Source organism: Chinchilla lanigera, unplaced genomic scaffold (assembly GCF_000276665.1).
Source record: "Chinchilla lanigera isolate Chin_1 unplaced genomic scaffold, ChiLan1.0 scaffold00002, whole genome shotgun sequence".
Lineage (NCBI taxonomy): Eukaryota > Metazoa > Chordata > Mammalia > Rodentia > Chinchillidae > Chinchilla > Chinchilla lanigera.
In genome coordinates, this window is record NW_004955403.1 from 7880619 (window position 1) to 7902166 (window position 21548).

The 21548-nt window shown below is 44.1% G+C and overlaps 1 protein-coding gene across 4 annotated transcripts in view; it reads right to left on the reverse strand.

Moving 5' to 3' along the window:
• Myo1b (myosin IB) overlaps positions 1 to 21548 on the reverse strand; it is a 140400-nt gene that overhangs the window by 54561 nt on the left and 64291 nt on the right. For all 4 annotated transcript variants that reach the window (XM_005373287.2, XM_005373288.2, XM_005373291.2 and 1 more), the window contains 3 exons: positions 16451 to 16555; positions 12507 to 12553; positions 8235 to 8298 (listed from right to left, as the gene is read on the reverse strand). In XM_005373287.2, the coding sequence (XP_005373344.2) occupies positions 8235 to 8298; positions 12507 to 12553; positions 16451 to 16555 (216 nt within the window). The remainder of the gene's footprint in view (positions 1 to 8234; positions 8299 to 12506; positions 12554 to 16450; positions 16556 to 21548) is intronic.

Sequence of the window (21548 nt, forward strand, 5' to 3'; positions counted from 1 at the left end):
CTTTAGTTTGGTCTTGAAGTTATTTATACTTTTGGTTTCTCCTGTAAGAGAAATCATGGGATATTGAAGCTTGTGTGTCTCATTTTTTTCACTTAACATTACGATCTCAAGGTGGATCCATTTTTCTTTCTTTTCTTTCTTCTTCTTTTTTTTTGTCTTCTTGAGACAGGGGCTCGCTATGCAGTTCAGGCTGGCCTTGAGCTCACTGTAGCCCAGGCTGGTCTCAAACTCACAACTGATCCTCATGCCTCAGCCTCCTGAGTGCCGCCACACCCGGCTTGGATCCAGTTTTCTACAGATGACTCAAATTCATCCTTCATGGCAGGGTAGTACTACAGTATGTACGAATACCACAGTTTCTTCATCCATTCACCTACTGATGGATATACAAGCTGCTTCCAAGACTTAGCTATTAGGAATTGTGCCACTATAAACATGGGTGTGCATGCATCCCTGTGACATGATATCCTTAGCTCTTTCAAGAAGATATCTACAAGGGGAAGAGCTGGGTTGACTCATATTTGCTTATCTTTTGGCACATACATTCTTTTAAGGGGCAGTGTTAGAGACTGAACTCAGGGCCTCTGTACTGTAGTATATCCCCAGCTCTTAGTAAATTTTGAGACAGGATCTAAGTCACTAAGTTGCCCAGTCTGCGTTGGAACTTGCGATCCCTTTGCCCCACTCTCCCAGTGCTGAGATTATCGGTGTGGGCCACAAAGCCCAACAACCAAATCTAAAATCATCTCAGCTAGGGTTGGGGTGAGGGCTAGGGCTAGGGTAGATTTAGAGGGTTAGAGTTAAGGTAAAAAAACAGACAACCACCTCTGTACTTTTTTTGGAGAATAGGCAAGGTAAACCCTGAAGATTGGCAAGGAGGCAGGATCACTGACAGTCTTTAAAGATTAAAAACATCCAGCAGATGTCTTCTTACAAATCATTCACCATCAGTGTTTTTATAGCAAAACAAAGCGGATGCACAGCCTGACCCTAGGGCTCTCTGTGGGAGACCAGTTAAGGAGAATTAAGCCCTAACTGGCCCCCTCTGTGAGCACAAAGAAAAAAGACAACTGGGGCAATGCACAGGGGTGACCGCATGTCGCAGGTTCCAGGGAAAAGTAAGTAGAGCTGAGATTAAGTTGAGCGTGTACTAACAGGCAGTGGAAGGTGGATGAACCTTGTGTTACTTTAATTGCTTGTACACATGCCTGAATGAATAAAAGCAGGACAAGCCAGACACTCGGGGCTCCCGGGCCCACTGGAGGAAAGAGCTCCCTGGCTACATGGATGTTAAACGGACCCTGTGTCTCTGTCATTCATCCTTGTTCACCCTGGGGTCAGGTGAACAAATCAGTAGCAGGCCTAGGTCCATACAAGTGGCGCCTGCGTGGGGAAGGCTCAGAGGAGTGGGCAGGTTGCCTCCTAGGTGATGCCTGGGACACGGACTTAGCACCTCAGTGAGGCTGGTCTGCTACTGCTGCCCACCAGGCCAGGTCCCTGCAGCCCCATCTGTCTTCAGGAAGGTTCTAAGGGGGCTACACCACCCAGAGTGTGCCCGAACATCGTGTCTCTTGCTCTACTTCCCCCGCGCTTTGCAAGCACTTTAAGTAACATGCATGAAGTTCTCACTCAAAACTGAGTATCCTAAGCTATAAAATGAGCACTAATGAGAGCTGGACATGGCACAGGAGAACGCCTAAAAGAGTTCGCAGAACATCCATGAAAAAGTAGTTTGGGCTGTAAAGCATTAAGACAACTTGGCTAATGGTATATGCTATTTTTATTAGACGCAGTTGCATATACACAGTATATATTTTCACAATAGATTGTTTTCTGATGAAAAAAAATTGTTTTCTGATGCAAACTTACTATCTAGTAGTTGAAAATTAGGGCTGGGGATATAGCTCGGTGGCACAGTGCCTGCTTGGCAAGCACAAGGTTGTGAGTTCGATTCCCAGTACAAAAAAAAAAAAAATTAAAAATTTATTCATGAATGAGTATGAATCTAAAATCCTAGTCCCAACCCTGAAATAAAACTGAGATATCCTTAATATCCCATCATTATGCATACTATTCTAACATAGATTTCTTACATGAGGCTTAGGTATATCTGGATAACTGGTTTCTTCATTTGTACATAGTCTTGTTTCATGGTAAACATACAGCTTTTTGCCATGGTGAACCAATTTTGTTTAAAAAAAAAACAAAACACTGAACCAAAATCATGACTAAAGAAAGGATCTGCTTGTATCTGAGGTTATCCATCACTGCGTAACAGAACTGTTCTTCTGAAATGTCAGCTTTATAGCTGTACACATTTCACAGTGTTATTTCTGTCTTCTTAAACAGCTTTAAAAATCAAAATGCTAAAAAAAGGTCATCCTAATATTACAAGGTAGGTAACATTCTGTCTTCGTTTTTAATTATCTGCAACTGTAAAGAACACAGACTGAAAGCAGATATTGTTTACTGGAGGATATTTAGTAGCTCCTGAGAGCTGATTCTTGTCCAGGAACCCCAAAACCACCTCAATGGACAGAGTCCCAGGACACAAAGGAGACTGGGGTTTCATGGAGGACCTTATGTAACAGAAGATTTTTCTCCTCATCAATGATGCATCAAAAATCAAAGACATGATCTTTTACTCTATCTCCTACAAAATGGCATGAATGAGCCACTCACACATTGAACAACAGGCCATGAGGTGGACGGCACATGGAAACAACCATAAATTCAAATGAAATGTGAAAAAGAAGGAACTCAGAGCCATCTGTTCCTTCCCTCCCTCCCCTGGGAAGGGAGTGGTCCCTCCTTCTGCTTCCCATTTCCCTGGGAAGGATCTGCCCTGGAGTGACTGCTCCACCTCTCTCGGTCCTTTCTCACGCCTTGCACAGGAGGAAGACTGCAAAAGGACATGGGGCGTCACATGTAGGGGCCCAAGAAGACAGGCACTGCACCCAAGGGCAGGCAGGCAGCAGCCCAGCGCTGTCAACAATCCCTAGCTACAAAATGCTGGAGGACCACTAGCAGGAACCATAGATCTGGGTGAAAAACCAAAGACATTTTCTTTAGTGTCTTTTCAGTAACCACTTCCTCTCCAAATTGATTCTCCTGCCTATTGTTCATGTGTTTGCAAAGTGGAGGAAGGAAAGAATATTATCTGTCGGACCTCTGTACCAGTTAAGCTCTGGCTGTGTAACAAAGCACCCATGATCTCAGAAGCCTAAAACGAGACACTGTATTGTTAGCTCAAGACACTGCTGGGTAGTTCCTGGCTGAGTCAGCCTGGCTGATCCCTGCTGCGCTGGCTTAGGGGCAGCTGCTGGCAGGTGGGTTAGCAGCTGGTCTAACATGTCCCCAACTGATGACCAACGGACACCTTCCAGCACCCAGCCCGGGGTCACTCACATGGCAGTGACCACAGAGTCCCCAAGAGTAGCAGGAGAGGGCCGTTCCAACAAGTGACCAACTGTCAAGTTGCTGGTTATACCCTATCTGCTAACTGTCCCGCTGACTGAAACAAACTCATGGCCGAGCCTTGAGTTAGAGAAAAAGGAGGCTGACTACTCACAGGTGTGGACACCGAAAACAATCTGTCATTCTGCAGCCGTTCAAAATAAAATGGTATCAGGGCCAGGGACATAGCTCAGTGGCACAAGCACCTGTCTGGCAAGCGCAAGGACCTAAGTTCGATTCCTGGTACATACATACATACATAGGTACATACATGCATACATACTAAATAAATAAATACATAAATGGTCTCAAGTCCTCTGACACTTCCCCATTGAACGCTGGGATCTAGGGCCCCGACAGCTGAACCTGGGCAAGCTCATGCTTTCTCTGACCTAACAGGACACAGCAAAAACGAGGTACCATGAAGCTTCCTCTTGCTTCTCTCAACACTGGCTGCCAGGGTGTGCCCTCCCTTACACTCCTCCCAGAGTCTAGCTGCCACATGGCCAGGAGCCCAGTGCACATGGTGGCTGTATGTTGGCGCCAGTCAGGAGTCCCCTGCAATCTCCCCCACAGAGGCTGACATGTGAGTGACAGAATGCACATCGGCCCTGACCGCATGAGTATCCTTGGCGGGAGCCCTGTACACAGAGAGGACAAGCCACGCTGCTGTGCTCCGCCTGAATTCTGAGCCCACGGAACCCCACAGCAGATCCAAGGGCCCTTATTTCGCCCTCCTAAGTTTGTGGAGCTTGTCGGGCAGCAAGAATAACTGGAATACACACTGATCTCAACGTCTGCCTCCCTTCACAGTTCCCAGGACCACAGTCATACGTGAAGCTGGATTTCAACCTTTTCTGGGACTTGGAAAAAGTCTTGCAAATTTTTTTATTTTTTTATGTGGGTACTGGGAATCGAACTCAGGACTTTGCGCTTTGCCAGGCAGGTGCTTGTGCAAAATAATAGTAAAATAATCCAAAATTATTTTAAAATGACTAACAAAGAACATTCAGATTAAACTATTTAATAAAGCAAAAGCTTTACTTCTCAACCAATTTCTCAACTGCACATAATTACTTATATGAAATTAATTACCAAATATGTATCAGATGCCACACACTAGTCACTGCAGTAAATGATGCTAAGGCCTTGTCTCTATAGAGCACGTATTTGGTGACAGGTTAGATTCAATAACTAAAGCAGTATTTAGTAGTAAAAACAAAATGCAAACATTTATTGGGTGTTCGCTATGTACCAAGCACTGTAATGACTGCTATAGATGTTCTGGTGATTAAGGTACAGTGTCAACTTGATTGGTTTGGGATTGATCCAGAGAGCACTAAAGGCACATCTTGATGTGTCTCAGTCATACAGGCATAACCTTGGGACTGCATCTGGTCCTCACCTTCTGCTCTGGCACTGTTTCCCTGCTCTGCTCCTGGTTACTATGAACTGAACATCTTTCTTCCACCATGCCCTTCCACCATGATCTTTCTGCTTTGGAGCCTGCCAACCATGAACCAAATTCTCTGAAACCATAAAGCAAATTACACTTCTCCTTTACATTGTGACAGGTATGGTGTCCCAGGGACAGCAAAGTTGACTAATACAGATGCTAATAAATGATATGTCATCCAACCTGAGGTAAATACTGTTATTATTCCTGCTTGAAAGATGAATAGAATAACAGAATTATGAAACCTGCTTTTTGTTGGAAATCATGATCAACCAGTAAGAGCTGCATAAGGAGGTTCATGAATATGTCCTAAATCATGAAACAAGAAATACAGGGGCTGCCTATAACTAGTCAATCCATCCTCATCTCCAGCAGCAACATACCTACTGTGTGTCAGGTATTATACTAGGCTCTTGATGCCAACTGTGAATTGGACAGCCTTATTTCTTGCCCTTAGTTTACACTAGTGTGCACCCACTTGAAATCACAAATTACTTCATTGCATACATCTCTGCATCACTCTTCTTACAGTAAATAGAAATCCTATGAGGTGTGTATCACATTTTCTCTATAGTCTAAAGTGCCACAAATATAAGGCACCTGGGACTGTTAATAAAAACAACAGGTTTCTAAAAGCTTCCAGTGAATACTACTAGATAAAAATCCTCTAATACAAATATATAAGTATCAGGAGACCAACAAGCCTTAACGAAGTAGGAGAGACATTATTTCAGATCAGCTGGACTGACCATCTGGACGTACTTGTCATCTTCTATTTTAGTAACACCCCGTCCCCATAACGCTAACTTTTCAGTGAGTTCCAGGCTTAGCTTTTAAAGTATTATCTCTTTTAGGGAGAGAGAGAGAGACAAGTTTGGGCTTTCTTTTCTACTTCTTGGGATACAACTGGCTGGAGGGTTCTTATATCCTTTTGAGAATACTGACTTTAGCCAATAACAATCTGAGCTCTTCCTATACAGCTGCTACAACTGAGGCAAAACATACTTCCTACAAAATGGCAAACCTTAGGTTCTTTCCCAGACTATAAGAAGCCACTTTTCAGTAACCCGGAGAGGCCAGGAGTGGATCTGGCCATTGCTTTATGCCCCTGTATGCCACCAAGCATCAACTTCCAGCGACCATCTGTGAGTGTGTCCTCCATCTGCACCAGGTGAAACTTCCTGCCCTCACCACTTTTGTGCTTCTCTTTGCTCCAAAGTGAAGGATGTTCTTAAATACCAGGGTGTTTCCACTATCACAAGTTTCAATACAATGTCAGTGTGGGAGCAAATGGTAACAGATACCATATGAAATCCATTTGTGAAGATGTTTACTCTTAATTGGAAAAAAACTGAGTGTTTAGTATTTATTCTCCATGGATACCAAAAAAATTTAAGGGTAGGAAGACATATCTGTTTAAGACCTTAAACTTCAAAATTTAAAGCTGATTTACTTTCTCACCAAATATGTATCAAGTAATTCCTACTTATTTTTCTAGAATCCTCAAGAGCAATCTTGATTGAATCATTCCAGAATGTTCAAGTTCTATTAAAAATAAAAGCAAATTTACCCTCACTTAAAGAGTACGATTAATTTAGTAACTAGAGGTTATCTGCCTTGTAAAAAGGACGCACTGAAGATTTATGAATACTTTTCAGATAAAAAGTATTCATTCTTAAAAATGATGGCTTTGAGATCGAGGCACATCTTGCCCTCGACAGCTCTCACCAGCTGCCACAGGGTGTAGTGGAGTCTCCCTACCACATCCGGCCAGGGTGAGAATCACTCACTGCAGACGTTGTCTGAGTACTTTCTCTCCCGTGTTTGGCCTACACAATCATCTAGCCCAAACAGCACTCTCCCATCCGATTTCATTTCACATTGGAGCTTTCTCTTCAAAGCATTTCTCCAACAATTACACATTCTTACAAACATGAATTATCCCAATGCACTGCAAACCAAAGAATACAGTCGGGCAAAGTAAAGCGGAAAGTTAAAAGATTTAAGGACTTCCAATGCTGAAATGGGACAAACCATCCAATTCGTTCACATTCTTTGAAAGAGAAGGAAACGCTAGCCTTAGGTTGCTCTATGAGTCATGACTACAAAAAATTCTTTAAAAAAGTCCGCATAGTACGTCCAAATTATTCAAAACATTTCCAGTTTTTGAATGGAATTCTGGCTCCCGGGCTGATCAGAAAGAACTCGCAGGCAGCTACGGATGCACGGGTTCTGGGCTCTCAGATCAGAGCTCCTTCAGCAAACATTTCACTGGGAGAAAAAACCCCATGGCCATCGCAAAACTGATGAACGTGGTCTGGATGCTTTAGTCAACTCTGTCACTTCTGTCTAAGCTAAACTTGGGATTTTTACATTCCAGCAATCCCCACAGCACCTGGGCTGACGAGGCAGCCTCGGGAGATCGGGTACTGTGGTCCCCACGTCCAGAACACTCCAGAGGAGAACCAGACCACGGCTGGGTGCACCAAACCCTGTGATGTCGTCTTTAATCTTGCAAACTAACTGATCACGGAATCAGCACAGGCAGAGGCAGGAGGGTGGGGGCCTGCGCACCACAGTTCCAAAGCACCAACAACACTGCGTGCTTTGAACAGACACCGACAACGTCCTGTGGCTTTTACCTGTGCCGGGGAACGGGCATTTCTCCAGTCACGACCACACCTAAAGGAGCTACTAGATCCATGTCTCACCTAACGCGCATCAGTACGTCACATCTCAATTACCTAAACATACGCAAAGAAGCAAAACTTCTCAAAATGACATCTGAAATACAGGCCTTTCCTTTTATGGGATAAATATTACCAAAGTTATTAATTTAAAACCAATTACTTATATTTTAGCTCAGCAGTAGGATACTTGCCTAGCATGTGGGAGGCCCTAGGTTTGACTCCCAGCACCACAGAAATAAACAGACAGACATAGATAGATAGGTAGATAGATAGATAGATAGATAGATAGAATCAATTATTTGCATTTTATTGTTAACCGCAGAATAAACATTTTCTTAAAGAAAGTAACCTTTGGGAAAGCTTTTTCATACTAGAATGACGCAGACTATAAAAACCAGTTGGACATATTCATTTCTTTAACAGACTTCTAAAATGTTTTCAAAAGGTAACAATTTTAAATGATTTTTTCAAAGGATTTGTAAATTACATTACAAAGCAATCTGAAATGTAAAGGTTAAAAGTCTGAGGAACTGAAACATTCTTGTACCTAAGATGCAAGTAGTTAAATATCCTATTATACATATGTCTTACTATTTCGAACAACTTTACAAAGAATTAAGTAAAATACTCACAGTTACTTATCACACCTCCGAGTGGATCACCTTTAAAGTCAAACTCAATATCCATGTATTTTCCCTGTCAAAGAAAGACGTGGTGAGTTTTCAAGTTCACCTCAAAACAGAGTATCAGAGAATACAATAGGAAGCCCTTATTTTAATGCATTGGTTCAGATGTAATTAAGAAAGGCACTTCAAGCAACCATGAGGCAAAACAAGAAGCCTCTGTAAATAATTCATACTACCTAGCCCTTTTGCTCAAAGCACATCTATCCCGCTGCTAATTTAAGGATTGATCTTCTCAGCCATCGTGTGACATTCCCACTGCAGAAATGTTTTGCCAACTTCTGAAGGGCATGGGTACCCAAATTAAGAATGAAAACTGGGGAAAGTAAGTAGTTCTTCCATATGCCCTGACTGGGAGGAGAAATCATCACATTTTTATAAGCAAAATATGTTGTAAACCCTGCTGGACAGGGGATGAAATGCAAAGTTTCATTTGTACATGTGCTCAAGTCATATAGATGACTACGTGGTGTGACCAGCTCAGAATCTGACACGAATCATTATTCTTTTTTTTTGGCTTTTGACTGGGATTATATGGCAAACATACAACCCAGGTTCATATTGCAATTTAATAGATGGTGTCTTAAAACACGCACGTAGTTTAATACTGAGAATTTTTCTTTTTAAAGAATGGGTCTATTAAAAAAAAAAATTGGTCTATAATTGCCAGTTAAAAAAATAACAAGAATAGCAGAACAACCCTGACAGCTGTTTCTTGTTTAGAAAAGGGTATGATGCTTTAGGAAGCCTTTGGTCTCTTCATGTCCTGTCTTAAAAGCAAATGGTTTACAAATCTCCCGAAGAACGACTTTAACTTTCATTTGCAGAATGAGAGGCAGAGAGAAGAAACGTGGTCACCTGGAACTCGGTCCGCAATGCGCTTGGTCACTCTCTGTTCACTTAGGCACACTCCCTCCCACCACCCGCTTTCTCACTGTCATCTTACTCGACTGGGCAAACACTGCTTCGCTGCAGAAACAGCCCAAGGAAAGGCGAGGCACCTGACTCCAGTTTATAGTGGAAGGGGAATGGAGGCAGGCGAACAGGACCTTCCCGGGGCAAACCTCACCGCACAGCAAGGCGTTGTGTAGAGAAAGCAGCAGACGTCTGCACAGCTTAAATGCAAAATCCCCAGAGTGAGACCGGCAAAGAGGTGGCAGAGCAGGGAGAGCAGGTGTAAGAATCGGCAACCTTATAGATCTTTGGCAGATGGGCAGAGGACCAAGGGAAGGAGGCAGGGGGAGAAGGGAAGGGGACATAAAAGAATTAAGATGTGTTATGTGCATGTGTAACTCCCCATGATGAATGCAATCATTATGTAGTACAAACGTGCCGATAAAATATTCTAAAATTTGGCATCCCTCAGCATAGTGAGTGGAGTGGAGAGGCTGGTGGGGGAGCTGCAGCACCCCAGGTGCTTGAGACATTCTCCTGACCGCAAGCCTTGTCACTAACGCTCCTGAACAAGGACGTCATGATCAGACCTGCCTGCTGACAAGTCTGCCTGGCGAGGGTGGCGCTGGCTGCCAGTGAGACCGAGCAGATGTGGCTGACAGCAGGGGACTGTGGCGATGACAGGAGGGATATGGTGGCTTCAAGTAAACGCAGCAAGAGAGAAAATCAAACGGAGTTGAGAGCTACCCACAGAGTGACAGTAACAGGCCTGGGTGGGACTTGGAGATGAGACAGGATCAAAAGCCTAAGAACGCGGCCCAGGCCACTGAGTGGACAGTGTGGCCCTCCATCAGGGACACAGGACACCAAGTCACCACAAGGGAGGGGAGAAATGGTCCGACTATCAGGAGGGGACCGAAGGCCAGAGGATGCACAGCACCTGCAAAGGGTGCAACAGGCGTGGACAAGGATGCGGGGACAGATGCGGCAGAGGATGCAGGGTTAATTCCGTGTGAGGGCCCAGATGATGATAACTTTTTGGAGAAGCCATACCTTCAGCTGGGAGCAAAGGACAGCTCTGAAGAGAGTCAAGTCACCACTGCTGAAGGCATTTTGCAGGTGACTGAAATTCTTACTGAGTAAGACGCTAGGGAATGAAGCTCGCAGGGTCTCTGCGACACTGCCCAGGGCCTGGCTCAGCCTCCACGCAGATACAAGCTCCACACACTGCCCCTCCCAGGAAGCCTGGTGGGCAAGAGCAGGGATGGTTCCAAGCAGTTTGAGGACAGTCTAAAAACTTTTTCCTGGGCTTGTGGTGCATGCCTGTATTCCTAGCTCTCAGGAGGCTGAGGCAAGAGGATTGCTGTGAGTTTGAGGCCACGCTGGGCTACATACTGAGTTCAAGGCTAGCTTAACTACACAGGGATACCCTGTCACAAACAAAACAAAACCCCACACACGAAACAAAAGTAGTAAGATGAAAACCAAAAAACCCTTCCTTACAAGTTCAGTAAGTCACACTAGCAAGGTCGGGATGGGTGGGGATCACGCGCCAGCTATGAGGAGCATGCAGGAACTACGACATAGCAGATTCCATCAGGTTTCTTAGTGCAGGCTCAGGAAATTCCTTCTGGGTTAACGAAACAGTCAAAATATCTCCCAGGTCCCTGCGCACCAGTATAGCCTACATAAACCACTGCGACATGCAGCAGTAACTTTAAGTGCAATAGAGCACTAGTGGTATACAAGCATACCTTAATGCATTTGGGTGTAATCCAGGCACAGGCCACAAAGAGGAGAAATTACTAAAACCTGGGCATGAAATGACTTACTCTATAATCAAGTGTTAATCTCACAGCCTAAGACCCATGTTTTAATACGATTTCTCCGAAGCTACTTAATAAGCTAAATCACCCGCCAAGCCTTTCACCAGATTTTGTGTATGGCTAAGTACTAATGACCTTTTAAGCAATATGTTTTTTTCCATTTGTACTGCCTGGAGACTACATATATTTGGTAAATATTTTAAGAGGTGTGTTTGTACACAAAATTTGCAAGCAAAATAAAACCTCCATCCCATGAAGAAGCTTGACTGCTGAAATTACTTCTATCTGCCCACACCTCACTTCTGTTTATACATTGAGATTAGCCATGTCACCACAACAGGAAAAGGCACCGAGCAAGTCAGTTCTAACAACTTAACAGGCTAATCCGATGGAAAAAATCCACAGCCTTGGAATCAGAAAGTTAGTTAACGTTCCACTTTCCAAGCCGTCCAAAGCACCTCTACCTGAGGTCATTCTTCTCAAGCACTGGGCAACCTAATAAGGAAAAAGCCAAGCGATCTGAAGGAAAGGGGAAAAGGACCAGGAAGGGAGCAGGGAGGAGGCAAGGTCATCAGACATGGTCCCCACGGCACAGGTCATGTGTGTGGAAAGACCATTTCAGATAGAAATGCTCGCACTTGGTGAAACCACAGAGGGGACAGATCTCCACGCACGCCACCACACTCCGCACATCTGGCCCAGCAGAGGCCGTGCTAGGTGTGTGCCTGTGAAGATCAAAAGCACGGAGCCCGGCACCGCTGGGGGCGCCCAGAGGCACCAACACGAGGCGCATGTGCTGGACAGCTGGGGACGGGCGTGGCAAGGTGGCAAGGGCTTGGCCCCCGCTAGTGAAGTGGCATCCTCCACTCAGCTGAGTCAGGACATCAGCAGGGCTCAGTTTACCCCTCGCCTCCCATTTCTTACCCATCCCACTGATGTCACCACCGAGAAGCTTTAGAACACATGCTAGCTTCACGGGGCCCACCAAACAGGGGACAAAGATAATAGGGTATACAAACCTGATACCCAGTTTTTCCTTCTACTTCAATTCTGATTCATTTTTAAAATATTTTAAAAATTTTAGTTTATTAACACATGTGCAGTACATAATGTTTACATTCCTTGTGAGGGGTTGAAACATAACACACCTGAACGCCACTGTTCCCCCCTTTCCCTCCCTCTCCCTCATAATTTCTGATTTTTAATTATGATTTCTAAATACCAACACTCAGTTAAGTAGAGTCATTCTAAATAGTCTCATTTAAATCACTCATGGAATTTTATGGTAGAAAGCATGATAAAAATAGCTTACCACTCCAAGAATTAAAAAAAATTACAGAAAGAAAAAAGAAACAGTCCCTGTGGGAATTTCAGGGTCTCAGTAAGGACGGTATTTTTATTTTTAAAATGTGTGTATTAAGAAACATTAAACAGCCACTGGTTGTTTAAACATACATGAATTAAAAATATCAGCATTAAGTAAGCTTACACAAATACTTACAAATCTAGAAGAGTTGTCATTCCTTACAGTTTTGGCATTTCCAAAAGCTAGCAAGAAAGAAACAGATGCACAGTTAAAGTTGATAGAAAAAATAATTTCAAGCAGAAACATAAAGCAAATATAGTACATAAGTTCTATCATTCCTGGCAAATATAGCCTATAGCCAGGACACTTCTGTGCTCCAAATTTCCATAGAATCACACTTCACAGAAGTTTCAGTAAGTTTCTAAACTTCCACATCTTATAACAGTCATAGAAAGAGTCATGATTAATAGAACTTCTTCAAGCATCACAGTAGACATAATCTTTCCTAATTCAGTGTTTTAAAACTTTTAGGTAAGAGTCAGGCGAGCAACTAGCAGGCAGGGCTTCTGTCCTTCCACCACTATTCCCGAACAGATTACTTTGGAAGTGAGTCTCACAGGCTTGATGCAATTGGATGAAGTTTCCAGATCAGAGAAGGTGGCATATAAAACTTTAAGTTGTTCAGTTTTAAAGTAAAGCTATTTATTTAAAATGTGCTTAATTATATAACTCTGCGACAAAGAGGCTGACTAAAAATGCTACACAATTTCATTAGTTTTATGTCCCTGAGACCTATATGAAAACTTCTAGAGAATCAAATCGACCCGAAGTGCAAAATGTACATCTGTTCTAATCTTAGATGTGTCAAGGAAACCAGTGTCCTGAGGAATTCGCTCTTAAAGCGGGGCCCACCAGGACCATGTGGCTGACACTACAGGTACAGAGGTCCCCGCACAGCACAGGTGACACATGCTCTTAAAGGACAGTCACCAGGCCTGTTTGCCAGACAGGGAAACGGCGGTGGAGGATTAAGGAGTATAATGCAATGCACAGAAGTGGAGGGGACTCCGTAGGAATTCAGCAATGCATCACAAACTTTCATGCGCCAATCAGAGGCCTGAGGCGGGACTGCAGTCCGCATTTCTACAGGACCCCCCGGCTGTTACAGAGACCGTGGGACTGCACTGCAGCTAGTAAGGAAGAATGTATGGCAACATGGTGAACAGAAATGAACCTCTGAAGTACGGGGCTGGGCATCACGTCTCTGGACGCCTCTGTAGAACCTTCTAGTTAACGGGGGTAGAAGGGGGTTAGAGTCACAAACACCCAAGTGAGCACTACGGGCTAAAAGCTGGTTCTAGTTTTGAAAGCAGTCACCCGATCAATGGAAGTTAACCTAAGGCACTTGGCACCCAAACCTGGTGTGTTTGTTGTATTTCACATTAAGAACTGATACATGTTTTTGACTTTTATACAGCAGTTCGCTCAGGATCAGTTAAGACAAAGTTTACAAAGGTAATGCAGAGAAGGTCCTCCTACTACTTGGGGTGAGCCTGGTTTGCCAAGTTCCTGACACCAAATCCTTCGACAAGATGCTGGGATACTAGGCTGCATGAAGAAAGCTGCAGACTGGAAATACTCAAAAAAAAGCCCACGAGAGGATCCCATCTTAGTCCCGGGTCAAAAGGCTTTTTCGAACGCAACCATGACCACGGTGGATGCTGCCCTACTTATCACGCAGACAGTGGTATTCCTTGTGTTTTCACAGGCTACCCCCTTTTTGGCAGGTGTGAAAACGTAGGGCTGCCAAGATAACAAACTTGCATAGCCCCAAAGTCCAGCTCAAGATGCTGACAAATAAAGGACAGTTTACTCTGACTTGAAGGTCAAGGGCAATTGTAGGATTTGCTTCCAAAGAACTTGATTCCAGGCAGCATTTGTAAGCCATAAACCATCTTTTCATCAAACCAGTCTAGAGCTGCACAGTACTAAACACAGCCCTAAACACTGAAGCCTTTTATTGTGACCCACGGAACCAAAAACAAATGTGCCATTATAGAACCCTCGAGACACATTCCTCAATTGTTTTTTTTTAAGTTCATTGTTCGAAATGTTCATTTACAGTAGCAGCTCCGGTTAGAAAGGAAAGCATTCCCATAAAAGAGAATACATGCCCACAGTGGACATTTCTCCCATTTCCTGCACTGCAGCCTCGCTTCAAATACCACTGAATACAGAGCCAGATTCTAGTCGCAGATGCCAGCGAGAGCACTTCACAACACTGCTCCTGTAATCCCAGCATTCTTAAAATAAGCGTATGCAGAAATACAGCCCGTGTAAGAGCAAGAGACAGTAAACACACAGGCACATCTTGGTGAAATAAAAGGAAGAGGTATCATTTCTCTGGCTTATTATGGCACTGGAGGGGAGAAAGATCAAAACAACTTATTAGATGACTGGCCTTCACTTCTGCTCTCTCCCTCTCACTCCTCTCTCTCTACAGTGCTAGGGATTAAACGTAGGGCCTCATGCATGTGTCCTGCCCTCGGCATCTCTGGCTTCTACACATGCCAACTGTGCCCTTGGCCCTAGATGTTAGGAGCAAAAATGCCTCCATCCATTACTGATGCTCCCTGGGGAGTCAAAACCACACCTCACTGGAATCTCTGGGCTGGGGAAGTAGCGTGTTCAACTCTTTGCTCAAAGTCCCAGAAGGACAAGACTTCTCAGGGATGAAAGCCTGCTCCTCTAGGGTAAGTGCGCAACCCCCGACCCCGGGGAGGAATGGAATGCAGCCCTGTGGTCTTTGACGCTCAGGCCCTGCCCATCCTTTTCTTGTGGGGACACTCCTGAACCCTCAGCACCCGCTCTACCCCAGACACACTTTCTCGGTTAGCTTCTCCATTTTATGACAAGGACACCACACCATCTGCATCCTCCGGTGATTAGGACCACAGAGGAGCAAAGGGGCTGGGATGGAGCTCAGCAGGTAGCACCTGCGTGAGAGCCCAGGGCACAAGGTCTGGCACTGCAGAAAGACAGAGACACACACACACAGACCAAGATGGGTAGAGACAGTGGTAGAGAAGGAAAGGTGCAGTTATCTACTGTGCTGTCTTTGTCTTTCCCGCCCTCTGCCCTTCGGGACAGGACTGCACCACACAGACATATCCAGTCTAGTCGCGTTGCAGTCCAAAAAGTCTATGTAACCCCAACAAGTGTAAACAGTAGTAAGCGCTAAAGACAAGCCAAAAATACGAAGTTACTGGCCTCCCGTCAGCAGGAAAAGGCACTGACGTATGGTTCCCAATATAAGGATGGTTCATACCATCCTTTCCGGAATTAAGAGAGCTCTTCTCTCGCTTCACTTTCTGATGGTGGTGTGGAACAAGCACTCCGCCCGCTCCCTTTCATATGCTGTAGCTCTCACCCTCAATATGACGGTGCTGGGAGGCGCAGCCTTTGGAGATGATCAGGGTTAGAAGAGCTCGTGAGGGTGGGGCCCTCACCAAGGGATTAGTGCCCTTAGAAGAAAGGACACCGGACAGCTCACTCCTGCTGTCTCCCGCCAATGCACACTTGAAGAGCTCATGAGAACACACACCACAGGGACAGCCACTTGCATGCCAAGATGAGAGGCTTCAGAATGAAACCCACCTCGCGAGACTTCCAGCCTCCAGAGATTGAGAAAACAGATTTCTGTTATCTAGGCCGTCAGTCTAGGGCTCTTTGTTGTGACAACACAAGAATAGATTGTGCAAGCTCCACGGTAAGGTTTAGGCTTTCTATGGCTTGAAAAATCTGGTCCTGAAGGATTTCCCTGGCAGCAAACATAACCAGCCACGGGTGTTCTCCTGAATGGTAAAACACTACTGCACCATTATAGCAGATATATATATATATATATTTTTTTTTTAAGCAAAATCTAAGTAATTCATAGGGAGAAAAGGATTAGAATGCTCCTTCTCATGAGTAAACTGCTTTAAGTGTTTCAAAGACATCTTTTATTTGCACTACAGGTTTTGGCCTGAATTTCTTCCATCGTCACCCCATCTCTCAGCAACCCAGGAAGGTGAGAGCCCTGAAACTGGATCCATGGCTGGCAGCCACCCTGGGCCAGCGGAGATGGACAAACCTACCTTCCAGGACCGGGTTGGACTGCAGAAGCTGCTCTTTGACTTGGTTAACTTCTGCTCCTTTTCCACAAACAGCTGCCACGTAGGACATAACCAGCTTGCTCGCCTCTACGAATAAAACAGGCTGTGTTAGTCAATCCCATATACATTATAACCACCATTTTTTGTGAGGGGATGAAATTGAGGGGGAACACTAACAGTGTTTTCAAGTGCCTTTATATCCGAGAGTAATAATGTGAGGGGAATTTTTTTCAATCTGTGTGCTTTCAGACAGAACAGGAATTGTGCTTAAAGGTTATCACCAGGCTGTTATAAAGACTGCCTAGTAATACAACCAACTAAACCTCAGGAAAATTGTATTCTTTTTTATTATTATTATTTTTGTTTTTGTTTTTTTTCTGGTACTGGGAATCGAGCTCGCGACCTTGCACTTGCCAGGCAGGCGCTGTGCCGCTGAGCTAAATCACCGGCCCCCAAGAATCGTATTCTTAAAGCAATCTATTACCGGACTAGAATTATTACAGATGATTCAAGCCAAAAATAACTTGGTAACCTGAGCATCTTTAGACCAAAGGTGTTTCCAAAGTTTCAAAGAACTGTTCTTCTTCAAAATATTTTCTAAACAGAGTGGTTTACTCCCAATTAGACCAGATTGGTTCCTCTTCAATTCAGTCCAGAAACTGTACTACTGGTGGGTCTGACCAATCCTTCAGAGTAGGTTCAAGTTCAAGGGCTTCACGAGTAACCCTGAAAGGGAAGCTGCTAAGAGACCCGCCATGTGAGGAAGGTCCTTCTCTCACACAGGTGAGGTGGACAAATTGCTTTTGATAGTTTTTCCCTCCTTTATCAGTCCATGTTGCCTCCCAGCATCTGCCGCCTAGACCCTGATCCCATGAAAGCTGAATTTCAAGGTATGACCACAGGTTTCCCAGGGAAAGGCGGTCCAGAGCCCAGTGAATGTGGGGCCACAGGGAGAGTGGTGCAGGGAAGCACAGAGACTTCCGCAGGCTCACATGCACTGTGCACTTGGGAGAGGACCCAGAGGCTTGGCTTGCCCAAACTGATTTGCCTTGGAATGTGCTTCCTGCTGAGCTGTTTCACGCTAATGCTCCATAATCAGGATATGGGAAACGCTCAACTATTAACTGTCTGTAGAATAAAACACACACCCTGGTCCCGAAGAACGGAAGCTCATCCCCAAAAATGTGCTTCCTCTCAAGTCTCTGCACTGCTGGTGGTGGCCACAGCAGAGAGCCTTCCCCAGGCACAAACGATGGTGCCTCTGCTTTCGGTGTAACGAGACAACTCAACGCTGCAGTAAATGATAAAGGAACAGAACACAGGTAACACAATAAAGGAGTGATAGAGTGCCACTTTGGGAGACTATGGCCAGCATGTGCCTCTGAGCATTAGGGCCTCTGAGCAACCTAAGTCAATGAACAAGACGCACGGAGCTCCAAGAGCCTCAGCAGGTCCACCAAGCTCTGCAGTCGTAGGATGATGGCTTTAGTGGTACAGTACTAGCAAATATGGTACAGGGGAGGTACACAACCTCATGGAGCCCTGAGAGCTACGGCTGGAAGCTGGATTCTCCTTCACGACTGGAGTTAGGTCTCCCTCTAATCTGCTTTCTGGACAAGGAAAATGGGTTTCTCTGCTCTATCAGACCACTCCACGTGTGCATTTTAACTTGGGGCCCAGCCTCTGACCCAGCTCCTCAAAGCTCATCCCCCACACCCTCACAAAGGCAATGGATATGCTTCTTAATTGACAGAAACTTCTGGCCCATCTTCCCTCCCACTTCTTTAAAATTAGGAGACTGAAAACACAGGTAAAATAACCATTTTAAACAGTGGCAAATATGCGCACGCACATGCACACACACACACACAATTTTAGATGGAAGGTAAGTTTTCAACTGACAAGAGACAAAGGTCCAGGCTGTTCCTTTCATTCTGGTAACTAGGGACTTCCCATGGCCAAACCCCACACTTCAGATTCACGGCCACACTGAGCTCCTGGGAAAGCCTGGCCTGGTCTAGGAGGAGGGTAGGGGTGAGACAACAACCGTAATGAGAACCCTTCAGCAGTTGTGAGAACTGAGTTGGCCTCTAAAAGGCCTTTTTTGGACCAGGACAAATTGGGATCAAGTTCTTGTAGGGTCAAATCTGTCTGAAAGTGGCACCAGGAGCAAATCTCTTAGAATATAGATTGAGCTTTTATCACTTGCCCTTTAAAATATATATAAACCCACAATGCCTACTGGTATATACAGACTACTGATTTAAAGTGACTTTAGAAGTTGCTTAAACAAACTTTAAAACATATTTAGGCAATTCTAACATAATTTTAAAATACTATTCAAAGATATACTTCAAGCCATTTTAAAAACATGTAATCCAAGTGAACAAAAAGTTTTTATGCTCACATTCTTAACGCTCTTCAGGAATCTGTCTTATTGAGCTCATTTTAATAATTCATTTTTGGAAGCTGGGATTAAGAGTAATTTCTTTGAAAGTCACACTGTCTGCAAGCGCCAACTCATTAATGGTTTCTCTGACATAATACTTGATCAAGCAGTTCATGAAGTTGGTACTGCGCTCACAAAGTGGGTAAGGAAGAGTTGTGAGGTCCATCCCTGCTGAGCTATCGACTTCAGTGGTATTTCATTACCTGGGAACAGGAAATCACGACTAGCTCAGGAGGCTTTCAGTTTCATTTCCTTTAGGCTTGTCAGTGCTAAAGTTCAAATAAATTTGGATCTGCATTCAAACATTTATGGATTTATACACATCAGGTCGAAAGAGAATCAAGAATTGAATATCATCCATATTTCAAAGTCTAGTCTATGAACTAAGCTGTTAAACAAATTACTGGCATTTAAAATTGGCAAAATGTAACAGGCCAGCTTAGAATCAATTCATGGCTCGTTGGTCTCCGTAACTCATAGGTGCTACACATATGTAAATTTCTACACATTTGAATATAACTTGAATTTTAAAATTTGCCAGCAGTTGGACAAACAAAGTATGAAATTTTCTTGTCACCAGACAATGGTAAGACATTTACAGTTAACAAATATTCTGCATTCATAAACAAATGACTGATGAAATGCTTTTTGGACCGAATGTCTAAATCAGAATTCATTTCTACAAAGAATGGAAAGGGGTTATGCATGATAATTTACGATTCTAGGGATTTTAAAGTCCTGCAGGAGTGAGAATCATTTCAGCCCGTGTTCTCTGGTACTCTGTACTGGATTCTGTGTAATATATATGTTATTATGTAAGTATCACATAATCAGAATTATATGAGTTCATATGTATTATTTTTTAATGAAAGAAAATCTTATGAAATGGTAGTAGGCAAGTAAACAAGCAGAAACAAACATTTCAGTGAAAGACTCTGTGATCTCGGGGGCAAAAGTCTGAAAATCCCACTCCTAAGAATCACTTCTATATATGTGAGTTAAGCCAGCTCCACATGGATTTATTCACTGTGTGGGGCAGGCAGGAAAAGGTATGAGTGTAGGCAAGGCTTATGCTGAGCTTTTCATTTTCATATTCACAGATACCTGGAATATCATGTGTGTTACATACAGGTCATGTCATATATTTCAGTCTAGCATTCAGAAAGAGCCACACATCATACACACAGACACATGCATATATATGCCTCTCTACATCTTTGGTTAAGATGCTTGAGTTTTTCTAGGGACCAAGCTTTCACAGGTTTGGTGGTTCACAGACCTACAGTCAGACTGCCTATGCCAACCCAAGCACGAGTTGCGAGCACAAGTGCTCTGCCACTTAAGAGTTCTCCCGTTTTGGTGTCCCAAGTCTGAGGGCTGCGACACACTCAGGCCGAGCCAACCAGACACTGTGAACTGTTCAACCTGAGAACAATGCATGTGTCTTGCAAAGAGAAAGCAACTTTGCTACAAGGGGACTCCTGGCTGGTGACAGTTTCACTGAAATGACACAGTATGTCACTACTTCTGAAAGTGGGCCGTAAGAACCTCAGAGAGATTCATACAAAACATGGGTCTGAAGGAGCCTGTCTCACATGGGGAAACAAACAACAGCTGGCTACATCCTGGCCTTGAGCTTGTTGAGCCATCTCGCTTCCTGGTGGATGTCTTCAGTGGGGTGAAATGCTTGTCCAGGCTGAGGCTAGGTAAGTCAGTGACATCTCTGTTCTCGAAGAGAAGGGAACTATGGCAGATATAAAGCAGGATGAGGTTGTGTGGGGCTAGAACCAAAGGGCTTCAGAAGCAAGGCAGGCTGCCTAGCGCTCCTAGCAGATGGCTGACGGGTTCCTAGAAACTGATGTCACTGTAGAGTTAGAAACCAAATAATTCATAGTGTTTTCTTATGTCAGGACCTCTCAGGCGCAGATTTCTTCTGATGTCCTTGGAAAAATGTAGTTCAGACGGTTCCCTCGTGTTCTGCCTCCTCGCCCTCAACTATGCTTCAGGGCTTTGCCACAAATTATCTGTATTCACTGTACTGAGCTGTGAGTTAGTTGCCTAGAAATACTTGAGCACTTTTATGAGGCATGATGAATTTTTTATTCAGCACAGCAGTGATGAATTAAATAGCACCCCAAAGGACCCAAAGAGTTCATGCCTCTCCCTAAGTGTCCATATTCTATAACCCCATGGCTTAAACATGTCTCCCACGCTTAAGCCCAATCATACCAGCATCTGCCAAGGGGATTTATGACCGAGTTAAATTAATTACTTGTTGTAAAGTAAGCCCTATGTGGTAGTTCTATACCAACTATTCAGTATCGATTATAAATGAATAGTGGAATTCTGTGAAAAGCCCATTCCAGGTCCTCAATAAACATTCGTTCTCTTCTTCCATTTCTTTACCAACACCAAATTTTAATAGCTCAAAACCAAGAGTGTTAAACTTGTGGGTAAGATAATTTGATGATTCATAAGTGCTCTGGTATCCTTCCTCCCTCAGAGTTGAGATAGAATCTCCCTCTCTACATTCCTCACACCACTGGGCTGAAATCGCCATACTGTCCCCCTCCTCTCATTCTCCCTGAGTAATCGTCATGCAACAGAGATTTAGGAAGGCACAAGTTTTAG